The sequence below is a fragment of the Rhinopithecus bieti genome, unplaced genomic scaffold (genome assembly GCF_001698545.2).
Source record: "Rhinopithecus bieti isolate Rb0 unplaced genomic scaffold, ASM169854v2 scaffold_9981, whole genome shotgun sequence".
NCBI lineage: Eukaryota > Metazoa > Chordata > Mammalia > Primates > Cercopithecidae > Rhinopithecus > Rhinopithecus bieti.
The window spans coordinates 3,402,571-3,418,027 of NW_016806838.1; the positions used below are offsets into that span (position 1 = coordinate 3,402,571).

General features: G+C 42.9%; 2 protein-coding genes across 2 annotated transcripts in view; one reads left to right on the forward strand and one right to left on the reverse strand.

Annotated features, from left to right (window-relative positions):
• Positions 1–15,457, forward strand: part of XPO5 (exportin 5) — a 55,567-nt gene that overhangs the window by 25,559 nt on the left and 14,551 nt on the right. Inside the window, exons 16-20 of the mRNA XM_017878147.1 lie at positions 1,143–1,184; positions 1,510–1,599; positions 3,508–3,707; positions 4,262–4,361; positions 5,224–5,405. Coding sequence (XP_017733636.1) covers positions 1,143–1,184; positions 1,510–1,599; positions 3,508–3,707; positions 4,262–4,361; positions 5,224–5,405 — 614 coding nt within the window. The remainder of the gene's footprint in view (positions 1–1,142; positions 1,185–1,509; positions 1,600–3,507; positions 3,708–4,261; positions 4,362–5,223; positions 5,406–15,457) is intronic.
• Positions 85–15,457, reverse strand: part of POLR1C (RNA polymerase I and III subunit C) — a 35,217-nt gene continuing 19,844 nt past the window's right edge. The window contains exon 9 of the mRNA XM_017878149.1: positions 85–101. Coding sequence (XP_017733638.1) covers positions 100–101 — 2 coding nt within the window. The 3' untranslated portion in view covers positions 85–99. The remainder of the gene's footprint in view (positions 102–15,457) is intronic.

The following is a 15,457-nucleotide window of genomic DNA, read 5'->3' on the forward strand; positions in this document are numbered from 1 at the left end:
GGCAAACTAATAAACACAGCTATTTATTCATTTATTAAATATCTACTCAGTACTTACTGCGGATCTGGCACCATGTTAGAGCCTCACTCTTTAGGAACACTCTGGGAAGAAAGGCACAAAAACAGTTAATGTTACCTATATGGCATTGCAATGAAGACTTGTATAAAGGAGAGTATTAGAGTGTGCTGTCGGGCTGGGAGGGGATTTATGAGAGGAAGGAACACTTTCTAGGTTTCCAGTTCAGTTGACTAGGTGGGTGATAGATCCACTACCTGAGTCAGAATACCAGATCAGGAAGGAGAACGGGGGTAAAGAAGAGAAAGCAGTGAGTATTTTGGAATACTGTGTTTGATGAATATGTAGAGCATCTTTGTGGAGACATCTCACAATAAATTGGCTATTTGAGGTTGAAGATCTAGACTCTAGAAAGTAACGAGATAAAATTAAAGCATCATCATCATAGAAGTCCCACGACTAAAAGTGAAGTCTTACTGAAGTGATGATGTATGTAGAGTTAGGAGACATGTGAGTCAAGCAAGGAACCTAGTGAATCGCCATCATTGGAGGAGTGGAGAAAAAAAACGAGAAGCTCCCACAGAAGGAAAAAGAGCCAGAGAAATGAAGAAAATGTTGTATCACAAGACCAGTAGAACTTCAGAAAAGTGGGCTCATTTGTTGCAAATTCTTTGAGTTGGAGAATGTTGTGAGTTTCTTGAGTATACCCTCATCTGAGTTTAATTCCATAATAGTGGCCAAGGAAGCAGTCTTATTTCATTGGAATGAGGAGTAAATGGGAAGTAATGAAATGGAATCGAGGGGACAGATCATACAACTTTTGATAAAAAGAAGAGAGAGGGGTTTCCATAGCCACGTAGTTGGGTGATAGCATGAATTGTTCTGGGATCCTATTGTAAAATGTTTTGATGGTAAAATTGTGACTCCGATGACTCTTGTAGAGGTATCTGAGAAAATGGACAATATGAATAAGCTCATGCCTGTAGTCCCAGCTACTCAGAAGGCTAAAGCAGGAGAATCAGTTGAGTCCAGGAATTCAAGGCTAGTCTGGGCAACATAGCAAGATCTCATCTCTAAAACAAATAAACAAACAAACGTGAGTGACCTTTTTTCCTCCTCTCCCTTAGCTATTTTCATCTGTCACTTTTGAAACTGTTGAAGAAAGTAAGGTAAGACCATTAATTAAGCCAATAGATTCTAACTTCTCAAGTACAAATGTATGAATACCTGATACTCAGTTTATATTTTTATATAAATGGGAGGGGGTAGTAAAGGTGGTAGATTATCATATGATACGGTGTTTTGCCCTAGAGACACTATAGGGCATATAGGAAACATGGATTCTTGGTGGCTATAAATGTTACTCCATTTTACTCTTAGGGTTGTGAAAAATCATTGTGAACTTGCCCTTGACTGGGATACTTACATGATTCTATGCAGCACCTGTATATTGTATCAAAAGTAGCTCCGAGTTTGTTGAATGTCTCTTTTCAGGCCCCCAGAACCCGGGCAGTGAGGAATGTGAGGAGGCATGCTTGTTCCTCCATCATCAAGATGTGTCGTGACTACCCCCAGCTTGTGTTGGTAAGCTGCTGGACCCTGGCTGAAGTAGCCAAGTTTGGTTACATTTGTGTGTAAATCCAGCCTTCAGTGTACCTCACATAAATTAAAAACTAGAGGACGGGGACAGTGGCTCACATCTGTAATCCCAGCACTTCGGGAGGCTGAGGCGGATGGATCACAAGGTCAGGAGATCAAGACCATCCTGGCTAACACGGTGAAACCCCGTCTCCACCAAAAATACAAAAAAAAAAATTAGCCGGGCGTGGTGGCGGGCGCCTGTAGTCCCAGCTACTCGGGAGGCAGAGGCAGGAGAATGGCATGAACCTGGGAGGCGGAGCTTGCAGTGAGCCGAAATCGAGCCACTGCACTCCAGCCTGGGCGACAGAGTGAGACTCAGTCTCAAAAAAAAAAGAAAAAAATGAAAAAACTTAGAAACTATAGCTTTGCATCAAATAAGCATCCTTGGCCGGGCATGGTGGCTCACACCTGTAATCCCAACACTTTGGGAGGCTGAGGTGGGTAGATCACCTGAGGCCAGGAGTTCGAAATCATCCTGGCCAACATGGTGAAGTCCCGTTTCTACTAAAAGTACAAAAAATTAGTTGGGCATGGTGGTGCATGCCTGTAATCCCAGCTACTCAGGAGGCTGAGGCAGGAGAAGCACTTGAACTCAGGAGGCGGCGGCTGCAGTGAGCCAAGACCGTGCCATTGGTCCAGCCTGGGCAGCGAGCAGAACTCCATCTCAAAAATAAATAAGTAAACATTCTTGAATTAGTATTTTCTTTTCTTTTTTTTTTTTTTTTTTGAGACAGAGTCTTGCTCTGTCGCCCAGGCTGGAGTGCAGTGGCCAGATCTCAGCTCACTGCAAGCTCTGCCTCCCGGGTTCATGCCATTCTCCTGCCTCAGCCTCCCGAGTAGCTGGGACTACAGGCGCCTGCCACCTTGCCTGGCTAGTTTTTTTTGTATTTTTTTAGTAGAGACGGGGTTTTACCATGTTAGCCAGGATGGTCCCCTGACCTTGTGATCCGCCCATCTCGGCCTCCCAAAGTGCTGGGATTACAGGCTTGAGCCATCGGGCCGGGCCATCTGGCTAATTTTTAAATTTTTTGTAGAGACAGTGGTCTTGCGATGTTGCCCAGGCTGATCTTGAACTCCTGGTCTCAAGCTGTTCTCCCAACTCAGCTTCCCCGAGTGCTGGGATTACAGACATGAGCCATTGCACCTGACCTCCATTTTCTATTTTTAGATATTTTTCAAATTCAATTTAATTTGCTGGGATTACAGGCTTGAGCCACCGCGCCCGGCCGAATTAGTATTTTCTTAGTATAGTTAGTAGTATAGTTAGAAATGTGATGGCAAATGTAATCTCTCTTCAAAATACAAATAGTTATCTGCCATATAGATTACTAAGTTTACCCCTATAATTCTACAACTCTTTACTATGTGATGGTCTTAATTACTACTGCCAAATGATGTGCCTGATCTTGAGAAAAGCCGATGCAAATCACAACCCTTTTCGGGGCATGGGGTTATAAGAAATGTAATATTACCCCAGCTTAAAAATCATCCAGAAATTTCTTCTCTGAATGCACAGCGGTTATCTCCATATATATATGTGTGTGTGTGTGTATGTATGTGTGTGTGGGTATATATATATATATATATATATATAACAAGCTGATATTTTCACATTTGTGGTATGGGAAAGTGCAGTTATCCAAATACTCAAGACAAGAGCTATGTTCTGCCTAAATTACCTTGCTTATTTAGGCAAAATAAAGACGTATAACAGAATTAGCCAAATAATAGCCTTATAGGCCTGACTTTCCTGGGACTGCTTTGGTTTTCTTCTTTCTTGCTTGAGGGAGCCACCTCTCCTTGAAAATCAGACCTTTACCACCTCTGACTTTTTTTCTTTTTGATCTGTAGCCCAATTTTGACATGCTTTATAACCATGTGAAGCAACTCCTCTCCAATGAGCTACTGCTGACACAAATGGAGAAGTGTGCCCTCATGGAAGCCCTGGTTCTCATTAGCAACCAATTCAAGAACTACGAGCGTCAGAAGGTGTTCCTAGAGGAGCTGATGGCACCAGTAGCCAGCATCTGGCTTTCTCAAGACATGCACAGGTAAAGGAGACCCCTTGCCCTGACTCACTATACTCAAGCACCCATTTTAGTTTCAGAGCTAGGCCCAGGGTGGGGTAGGGGTTAAGGATATTGAAGTGTGATGGCATTATCCATGATATCTGAAGTTCTCTAAAAGTAGTCTTTTGTAATTTAATCTCTGGTTCAATTAGATTGTGGGTGGGGAAGGCACAGAGTGAGACTCCTGTGGTGTCTGCATTGCAACACCAGCACATTTAGAGAAATGAGAACAGCTAGGAAAGGCCATACAACCACACAGACACTTACCTATGCTCATACAGTAGAGAAATTATTTTCTTCTTTATATTTTCAAGATTATATCCTTGTTTAATTCTTACACTGTTACTAATAACATTTGGGAGTGGGAAGGGAAGTTTGAACCTTCAAATGACAGCTGACAATTAGTATGATTATACTCCTCTCACTATAAAAACTGTTCTTAAGGGCCAAATAATCACAGCCTGTTAACGCCTGTGGAAGACACTGTCCTTGTTTAAAATCATGATATAACTTGTATTTCCCCGTCCAACCTTCAGAGTGCTGTCAGATGTTGATGCTTTCATTGCGTATGTGGGTACAGATCAGAAGAGCTGTGACCCAGGCCTGGAGGATCCCTGTGGCTTAAACCGTGCACGAGTAAGACTTTCTGGGAATGGGAAGTGGCGTTGGCCGTGGGTAGGAGTAGGGTGTTGTCTTTTGTCAAGTTTCTCATAGATTTGTTTTTTCTATACTGGTGAGAAACGTGGAAGTCTCCACTTCCCTAAGCTTCTCCTTTCTTTTCTTCTTTAGTCTTGAATTCTTGAGTTAGTTCCCACAGCAGAGCAGATGGTCTTTTCTATGAAGTCATTATTTTGGCTTTAAGGATCTCTAAATAGCTCTGAAGACTGAAGGTGTAATGAGGAAGTAGGTCAGAACTTGGTCAGCAGGGTGAGTCCTCCCTGCCATTGCTCTCTGGCATGTAAAGTCTTAAGTGATGGCTTAACTTGCAAACCTGAGATTTTTCAGTGCTTTGCTATATTTAAATAAGCATTGTTCCTGGCTCCATTATGGCACAAGTCCCATTAATTAACCTGGCAAGTAGTAGGTTGATTCAGAGTACCGTGAGGGGGGATTAGGACACTAGCTGTCAAGGCCCAAGCTGGAGGGTGCAGGATCAACTCAAAGAAGATGAAATGATGGCATTTTAAACACTTTGTTTTGGATCGTATCTAAGCCACCTTCTCATCAGGGTCCTGTGGGTGGGTCACTGCAGCTCCTAGAAAGATAGCTTACTGAAAGGGAAGTTTCCAGAGCCTACCACTGGCCCTGAAAATGGCAGTGAGAGGATCCCTCTTGGACTTCACCTTAAAGGAAGGGATGGGGGATTGCCGGGGAGCAGAGGATTATTTCATTCTCTCTGGCCTCTGTGTCACTTTTGCCAGAACCTTGAATATATCTAACAGTATTTTGTCTTTTTTTTTCCTTTTTATATTTATCTGTCATTCTTGTTTTTCTATAGATGAGCTTTTGTGTATACAGCATTCTGGGTGTTGTGAAACGAACTTGCTGGCCCACTGACTTAGAAGAGGCCAAAGCTGGGGGATTTGTGGTGGGTTATACATCCAGTGGAAATCCAATCTTCCGTAACCCCTGCACAGAGCAGATTCTGAAACTTCTTGACAATTTGCTTGCGCTCATAAGGTGAGTCAGAATAATGGCTTTTCTCTGTTTTTTACTTTACCTTAAAACTTTCAAAAGTTTAGTCTGTTTATATGTCTTCATATCTTAGTGGTATTAATGAGGGATTGATTTAAGTCTTGTTTCTTTCTAGAGGGTGTCTCGGTTTTTAAAAAATAACATCAGCTCTCACTTGCATAAATCTTAATTTCCATATAAACCCAAGGGGCTAATCCCAAAAGGGCTTTTCTCATTTTGAGCCTCCTCTTTGTTGTTCTTCCATTTCTTTATACTTCATCCCTATTTTTACTTGTAAGTTTTATTTGGTCTAAATTTTTTAGTAAAGGAATTGCTCTGAGTCTGAGCTCAAATGAACCAAACAACCGCTGGCTGAACATGCTAAACAAAGGAATTACACATTTTTCATCTGAGTTTGCTGGGTCTTTGGTTCTCAAAACTGAGTCCTAAGGCCAGTAGCATTAGCATCACCTGAGAGTTTATTTCAAATGCAGAATCAAGGCCCCACCCCAGACATATTAAATCAGAATCTGCATTTTAACTAGATCCCCAGATGGTTTATATACACATTAAACATTCAGAATCACTGCTCTAGATCACATGAGTTAATATATTCAAGTGGAAGTAGGCCAGTATAGGCTTATCAGTTACTAGATAGATATTTGATGACTCAGGGATGCTCTCTAAATAAAAAGATAGGTTTTTTATATAATTCAGTTATTGGCCAAAGAGTGCTTTTTTTGTATCTCCACAGGATTTTTTTTTTTTTTTTTTTTTTTTTGGAGACAAATTCACGCTGTCACCAGGGCTGGGAGTGCAGGTGCGCACTTGTACTGCAACATTCCAGGCTTAAGCATTTCCTGCTCAGCCACCCAAGTAACTGGGACCATACGTGTTTCCAACACCACTCCCGGCTTAATTTTGTAAATTTAGTCGCGCGCACCACGGTTCGCCATATTACCAGGTCTGGTCTCGAACTCCTGGCCCAATGACCGTCCCCCCGGGCCTCCCCAAAGGGCTAGGAATCCAGGATCGGAGCCAATCGCATCCTGGCCTCTAACAGGCAATTTAGAAATTACACATCGTTGACCTTTTCAGTACTTTTTAGCCCTTTCTCCAGGAGTAAAAGCAGTCACTCACTGGTCAAACCAAATTATTTCCATGTCCTGAGGGAAGCTCTCCTGGGCAATAGACACCTAACCTGAAGCCTAAGAAGCCAAAGAATTTTACATTAATTTGACAAATTGGATTGCTGGAGTGGTCCTGATAAAGTTTGTCATTGTGGACATATCAGTGAAATAACCAATATTCTAGGCCAGGTCAGTGGCTCACACCTGCTAAGCTCCAGCACTTTGGCGAGGCCCACGGCAGGTGGACACTTGAGGTCAGGGAGTTGAGACCGAGCCTAGCCAACATGGTGAAACCCATCTTCTACTATAAAAATACAAATTGAGCTGACCTGGTGGCGCATGCCTGCAATCCACAGCTACTTCCAAGAGGCGAGGCAGGAGAAATTGCTGAACCCGCAAGCCTAAGATCACACCAACCTCACTCCACCGGGCGACAAGTGGAGACTCCATCTCAAAAAGAAATAAATAAAATAAAAAATAATATTTTCTTTTGATTCAAAAGGAGGAAAAGGTCTCTAAAAAGAAGTAAGGACTTGTACTGAGAGGTAAACATCAGTCAAGGAAAGGATGTTCCATCGGAATGTTTTATTAATATGAGATGGGTTTTGCCATGTTGCCCGCAGGCTGGGTCGCAAACAGCTGAGCCTGCCTCAGTTTCTCCCAAAGTGGCTAGATTACAAGTGTGGAGCCAGCCACACCCCACCCTAAGTATTTTTTAAAACCACAAGGTTCTTCTGCAGCTAGAGAAATGTGAAAGTGATGGAAATCATAGGGCAAGAAACTAATCAACTAGGCTTTGTTAGGGCCTGTGCCAGAATCTGGTGAACAAACCAGACATGGAAACGGGTTCATTCATGGTTTGGGTCTAGAGGCCACAAGACAATAGTATGTTATCATGTTCTTTTATTAATTCTTTTTTTTTTTTTTTGAGGCGAGTCTCGTCTGCGCCGGACTGGAGGGCAGTGGCCAGATCTCAGCTCACTGCAAGCCCGTCCCGGGGTTCCCGCCAATCTCCTGCCTCGTATGCCTCCCGAGTAGCTGGGACACAGCGCCACCACCTTCGCCCGCTAGTTTTTGTATTTTAGAGACGACGGGGTTCACCCGTGTTGCCAGGATGGATCGATCTCTACCTCCGTGATCCGTCCCATCTCGCCTCGCCAAATGGCTGGGATTAAAAGGCTTTGAGCCACCCGCGCCCGGGCTATAATTTTCTTTTTTAAAAAGTATGTATCTCTTTCTCAATTCTAGTTACCTTCTACAGGTAGAGCAAGATCTCACGTGTCCTGTCTTCTCAGTTTTTCTCTATAAATTCACTATCATATTTATAGAAAGATCAATGGAAATATCCTTGCTGTTGGGAGATAAGTAGGTCTGAATTATTTGCAAACAAAGACCTGTTTGTCTATCTTTTCAGTTAAGAGGTCTAAAAAGCAGAGTCACTTGACTAAGGACTCTATTTTCTTAGTCTTCAGATGGTTATCATTTTTGATATTTTCTAAGAGTTCAGTGCTTTTAGAAAATTCAGAAAATCAAAATGCATTTTGAAAATGCCTAACGTGTAATGATTGAGTAGATTGCTTGAACAGTGTGCAGCTAGAGCTATTAGAGTTTTGCTTTTTTAGTAAATGTTATTGGCTGGGCGCAGTGGCTCACGCCTGTAATCCCAGCACTTTGGGAGGCCGAGGCACATGGATCACTTAAGGTCAGGAGTTCGAGACCAGCCTGATAAACATGGTGAAACCCCACCTCTACTAAAAATGCAAAAATTAGCCAGGTGTGGCAGCGGGTGCCTGTAATCCCAGCTACTCAGGAGGCTGAGGCAGGAGAATCACTTGAACCCAGGAGGCGGAGGTTGCAGTGAGCCAAGGTCACACCACTGCACTCCAGCCTGGGTGACAGGGAAGACTCCATCTCAAAAAAGAAAAAAAATTAAATAAATAAATTTTATCTTGAAGTGTAACATTTATATAGAAAAGGGCATAACTTGTGACTGTGTGTAGATGAATTTTCACAAAGTGGGACACATTCATGTAATCAGCACTCAGATCAAGCAGCAGCTTGATCTCAAAGATAACTACTATTCTGATTTGCATTTATTTATTTATTTACTTACTTACTTACTTTTGAGGCAGGGTCTTGTACTGTCGCCCAGGCTGGGGTGTAGTGTTGCGATCACGGCTCACTGCAGCTTCGACCTCATGGGCTCAAGCAGTCCTCCCACCTCAGCCTCCTGGAGTAGCTAGGACTACAGGCGTGAGCAGCCATGCCCAGCTAATTTTTAACTTTTTGGTAGAGACAGGTTCTCTCTCTGTTGCCGAGGCTAGTCTTGAACTCATGGGCTCAAGGGATCCTCCCATCCCAGCCTCCCAAAGTGCTGGGATAACAGATGTGAGCCACCTCACCCGGCCCACTATTCTGACTTTTAACATTTAGCCCAGGTTTTTGAACTTTATGAAAATGAAATCAGAAGTATGCACCTTTTGGTGTCTGCCTTCTTTTTGCTCAATGTTTTATTTCTGAGGTTCATCCATGTTACTGCATGTACCTGTGGTTTTTTTGTTCTCCTTGCTTATATGATATTTTATTGTGTGAATATGCTGTAACTATTCAGCCTTGATGGACTTTTGGGTGATATTTTAATATTACAGATCATGCTGCTGTTGACATTCTTATGTCAAATATGTTTTGGTGAACATATATACATAATTTGTGTTGGATACACACATAGGAGTTGAATTCCTAGCTTATAAGAAATGTGTATTTTCTGTTTTTATAGATGCAACCTGTTTTTTAAAGTGGTTGTAGTAATTTATATTCCCACCAGTTATATGCTGGAGTTGGGAGTTTTAAATTACTATTTTTTGGCCGGGCACAGTGGCTCACGCCTGTAATCCCGGCACTTTGGGAGGCCAAGGCAGGTGGATCACTTGAGGTCATGAGTTTGAGACCAGCTTAGCCAACATGATGCAACCCCGTCTCTACTCAAAATACAAAAAAAAAAAAAATTAGCTGGGCGTTGTGGGGGGTGCCTGTAATTCCAGCTACTCAGGAGACTGAGGTAGGAGAATCCGCTTGAACCTGGGAGGTGGAGGTTGCAGTGAGCCGAGATCATGCTACTGCACTCCAGCCTGGGCAACAGAGTAAGACTCCATCTCAAAAAAAAAAATTGAAAAGTAAATAAATTACTATTTGTTTTGTTTGTTTGTTTTTTTGAGACGGAGTCTCACTCTGTCACCTAGGCTGGAGAGCAGTGGTGCGATCTCAGCTCACTGCAAGCTCCAACTCCCGCGCTCACACCATTATCCTGCCTCAGCCTCCCGAGTAGCTGGGACTACAGGCGCCTGCCACCACTCCCAGCTAATTTTTTGTATTTTTAGTAGAGACAGGGTTTCACTGTGTTAGCCAGGATGGTCTCGATCTCCTGACCTCGTGATCTGCCCACCTCGGCCTCCCAAAGTGCTGGGATTACAGGCATGAGCCACCGCACCCGGCCAAATTACTATTTTTTTAGTAGAGAAAAGTTTGCGTTCCTTAAGAATGTGGCAAGGTATTGATAGCACCTCCTGCATCAAATAGTCTGATAATAGAAGGTGTTGAAGCTGTGCTGTCCATCATGGAAGCCACTAGCCACATGAAACTATTGAGCACTTCAAGCATTACTAGTCAAGTGTTAACAGCACTTTTAGAATTTGTCTGGTAGGCTTTCCAGTTTTTGCTGGAAAGCTCCTTAAAGAAAAAAAATAAAAAATTAAAAAATAAAAATGACTATCCTGAATTGAGATGAACTGTAAGTATAAAATACACACTAGACTTCTAAAATCGGCCAGGCGCAGTGGCTCATGCCTGTAATCCTAGCACTTTGGGAGGCTAAGGCCTTAGGCAGATCACTTGAGGTCAAGAGTTCAAAACCAGTGTGGCCAATATGGTGAAACCCCATTGCTACTAAAAATACAAAAATTAGCCCGGCATGGTGTTGTGCATGCTTGTAATACCAGCTACTCAAAAGGCTGATGCAGGAGAATCACTTGAACCCAGGAGATGGAGGTTGCAGTAAGCTAAGATTGTGCCGCTGCACCGCAGCCTAGGAGAAAGACTCCTAGGCTCTATCTCAAAAAAGAAGTATTGGATTACTACAGTACTTATGAAATGAAGTATTGATAATTACTACACTGTGGATAAACCTTCAAAACATTATGCTGAGTGAAAGAAGCCAGACACAAAAGGCTATATATTGTATTATTTCATTTTTATGGAATATCTGGAGTAGTAAATCCATAGAGACAGAAAGTACATTGGCGATTGCCTCAGGTTGGAGAGGAGAAAAAGGTATAGATCCCCACTGCTACTGCTTAATGGGTCTGGCAGTTATTTCGGGGCAATGGAAATGTTTTGGAACCAGGTAGAGGTTGTTTATGCAACACTTTGAAAGTATTAAATACCACTGAATTGTGAACTTTAAGATGGTTAGGTTTTGGTGGGGATTATTTTTGTTAGTTTTTTAAAGTTTTGTGGGTACACAGTACATGCATATATTTATGGGGTACATAAGATGTTTTGATACAGGCATGCGATGCATAATAATCACATCATGTAAAATGGGGTATCCATCCCCTCAAGCATGTATCCTTTGTGTTACAAACAATCCAGTTATACTCAACTGCAGTTATACTTGTTAAATGTACAATCAAAATTTTTATTGACTATAGTCACCCTGTTGTGCTAGGAAATACTAGATCTTATTCATTCTTTCTGGGTTTTTTGTACCCTTTAACCATCCCTGCCTTACCCCTAACCCATCACTACCCTCCCCAGCCCCTCTGCTAACCATCCTTACACTCTGTATGTCTATGAGTTGAATTGTTTTAATTTTTAGATTCCACAAAGAGTGAGAACATGTGATGTGTCCTTCTGTGCCTGGCTTATTTCACTTAGCATAATGACCTCCAGTGCCATCCATATTGTTGCAAATGACAAGATCTTTTTTTTTTTTTTATGGTGAATAGTACTCCTAAAGTGGTTAGTTTTATGTTACGTGAATTATGCCTCAATTTTTTAAAATTTTAATAAAAATAAAGCTGGTTCTTTGAAAATACCAGTGATAACATTAGTAAATTCAAAAACTTAAGAGAAATAGGGCTGGCACTTTGGGAGGCCACAGCAGGAACACTGCTGGAGACCAGCCTGGGCAACATAGCAAGACCCCATCTTGATTTTTTAATTTATTTTTTTTGAAATGGAGTCTCACTCTTGTTGCCCAGGCTGGCATGCAAAGGCATGATCTCGGCTCGTTTCAACCTCAGGTTCAAGTGATTCTCCTGTCTCAGCCCCCTGAGTAGCTGGGATTACAGGCATGCACCACCATGCCTGGCTAATTTTGTATCTTCAGTAGAGACAGGGTTTCACCATGTTGGCCAGCCTGGTCTCAAACTCCTGACCTCAGGTGATCCACCCTCCTAGGCCTCTCAAAGTACTGGGATTACAGGCGTGCACCACCATGCCCGGCTAATTTTGTATCTTCAGTAGGGACAGGATTTCATCATGTTGGCCAGGCTGATTCTCAAACTCCTGATCTCAGGTGATCCGCCAACCTTGACCTCCCAAAGTGTTGGGATTATAGATGTGAGCCACCATACCCGGCCCCATCTCTACTTGTAAAATAAAATATTTAAAAATGGATAATTTCCAGGGAAAATGTAACTTGTTCTAACTCAAAAAGACAGAAAACCTAAAGAGATATAAACTTCATATTAATTATATTGGTAGTAGTTAAATTAGACCAAAAAACTCCAGGCCTAAATGATTTTATATGGGAGTTCTCCCAGACCTTCAAGGAGCAGATAATTTATCTCTTAGACAAACTATTCCCAATAATAGAAAAATGTAGTGCTCCGTAACTCATTTCATGAGGCTTATGTATTTTGATACCAAAACCAGACATTGACAGTACCAAAGAGGAAAATCATGTGCCTAAATCTCTTGTAAACGTAGAGACAAAAATCCCAAATCAAAAGTAATATGGAGCTAGTAATAAGTCTTTTAATATAACCACATTTTCATTGTTATATCTCAAAATACTACCAAAATACTACCAGTAATTCAATATCCAGTATACAACCAGTACTCAAATATCACCAAATGTTTTCCTTTTTTCTGTTTATCCACACAAGGTTTATATATATTTAAGATATCTCTTAGTCACTAAATTAGGCTTAGCATGGTGCCTCACACTTGTGATCTCAGCAATTTGGGAGGCTGAGGCAGGCGGATCCTTGAGGCTAAGAGTTTGAGACCAACCTGGCCAACATGACAAAACCCCATCTCTACTAAAAATTAAAAAAAAAAGTAATCAGGTGTGGTGGTGTGCCCTGTAGTCTCAGCTACTTGGGAGGCTGAGGCACGAGAATCACTTGAACCCAGCAGGTGGAGATTGCAGTGAGCTGAGATCATGCCACTGTACTTTTGGAGATAGTCTCGCTCTGTCACCCATGCTGAAGTGCACTGGTGCTATCTCAGCTCAATGCAACCTCCGCCTCCCGGGATCAAGCAATTCTCCTGCCTCAGCCTCTCGAGTAGCTGGGATTACAGGTGTGTGCCACCACACTCGGCTAATTTTTTGTATTGTTAGTAGATACAGGGTTTTGCCCTGTTACCCAGGCTGGTCTCGAACTCCTGAGCTCAACTGATCCACCTGCTTCAGCCTCCTGAAGTGCTGGGATTTCAGCTGTGAGCCACCATGCCCGGCCCTCTTTTTCAATTTATTTGTTGAAAAAGGTAGACTTGTATTTCCAGAGTTTCCCCTGGTGAAATTTTGATGATTGAATTTCTGTAGTATTGTTTGTTGTAGTCTACTTTGCTTTGTTTTTGTTATATGTGAATATGTCTAGAGGAGGGGTTGGCAGTCTGCAGCCTGAGGACCAAATGCAAGCCTCCACGTGTTTGTAAGTAAACTTTTATTGGAACACACCATGGCCATTCATTTACCTACCGTTTATGGCTGCTATTGAGCTTCAGTGCAGAGTTGAGTTGTTGAGGACAGACAACCGTATTGCTGGCCAAGCTTAAAACATATACTAATAATGACCTCCAGTCTAGAAAACTGACCTCATACCAGTTCAGTTTTTTTAGCAGATACTCCTTTGGAGGTGATGATGGGTTCAACACAATAGTAAAGGTGCCTTTAAAAGACTCCCAGGTATGTATTACAGGTTGATTTATGAAGAAGTAATGAAAGGTAGTGAGAAAAGGATGGCTGGGAATAGTGGCTCATGGCTATAATTTCAGCACTTTAGGAGGCCAGGGCAGGAGGATCTCTTGGGGCCAGGAGTTTGTGACTAGTCTGGGCAACACAGAGAGACCCTTTCTCTATTTTAAAAAAAAAAATTTTTTTTTTAATTAGCCAGGTGTGGTGGTACACACTTAAGAGTCCCAGCTACGCAGGAGCCTGAGGTGGAAGGGCCACTTGAGCCCAGGAGTTTGAGGCTGCAGTGAGCTATGATCACACCACTGCAATCCAGCCTGGGCAATAGAGTGAGACCCTGTCTCTTTAAAAACAAAAATCAATTATTAAATGTTGGGACAGTTGGCTTTCTATGGGGAAAAAAACAATTAGATTCCTACCAGTCACCATACACAGAAAAAATTTTCAGGTGTTTTAAAACCCAAAAAGTAAAGCTTCTTTTTGAGATGGAGTCTCGCTCTGTCACCCATGCTGGAGTGCAGTGGCATGACCTTGGCTCACTGCAACCTTTGCCTTCTGGGTTCAAGCGATTCTCCTGCCTCAGCCTCCTGAGTAGCTGGGATTTACAGGTGTGTGCCACCATGCCTAGATAATTTCTGTATTTTAAGTAAAGATAGGGTTTCACCATGTTGACCAGGGCCTGACCTCGTGATCCACCCACCTTGGCATCCCATAGTGCTGGGACTACAGGCATGAGCCACTGCATCTGGCCAAAGTAAAACTTCTAGACCATATTTACGGCATGAGGTTAGTGAATGACTTCTTTTTTTCCCCCCGAGATGGAGTCTCACTGTCTTGCCCAGGCTGGAGTGCAGTGGCATAATCTCAGCTCACAACAATCTCTGCCTCCTGGGTTCAAGCGATTCTTATGCCTTCACCTGCCAAGTAGCTGGGGTTATAGGCATGCACCACCACGCCCGGCTAATTTTTATATTTTTAGTAGAGACGGGGTTTCACCATGTTGGCCAGGCTGGTCTCAAACTCCTGACCTCAGGTGATCCGTCTGCCTTGGCCTCTCAAAGTGCTGGGATTACAGGCATGGGCCACTGTGCCTGGCCAGGGTAGCGAATGACTTTTTTTTTCAAGAGGGAGTCTCGCTCTGTCACCCAGGCTGGAGCACAGTGGCACGATCTTGGCTCACCTGGGTTCAAGTGATTCTCCTGCCTCAGCCTCCGGAGTAGCTGGGATTATAGGCAAACACCACCACACTCATGTAATTTTTATATTTTTAGTAGAGTCAGGGTTTTACCATGTTGGCCAGGCTGGTCTTGATCTCCTGGCCTCAGGTGATTCGCCGGCCTCGGCCTCCCAGAGTGCTAGGATTACAGGCGTTGAGCCACTGCGCCCAGCCTAGAATGACTTCTTTTTTTTTTTTTTTTTTTTTTTTTTGAGACTGCTCTGTCGCCCAGGCTGAAGTACAGTGGCGTGATCTCAGCTCACTGCGAGCTCCGCCTCCCGGGTTCACGCCATTTTCCCGCCTCAGCCTCCCGAGTAGCTGGGACTACAGGCACCTGCCACCATGTCCGGCTAATTTTGCTTTTGTATTTTTAGTCCAGAGGGGGTTTCACCATGTTAGCCAGGATGGTCTCGATCTCCTGACCTCGTGATCCACTGCACCCGGCCTCTAGAATGACTTCCTAAGCAAGAACAAAAAGAACAAACTATGGAGGCTTAAACATGGTCTAAAAGAG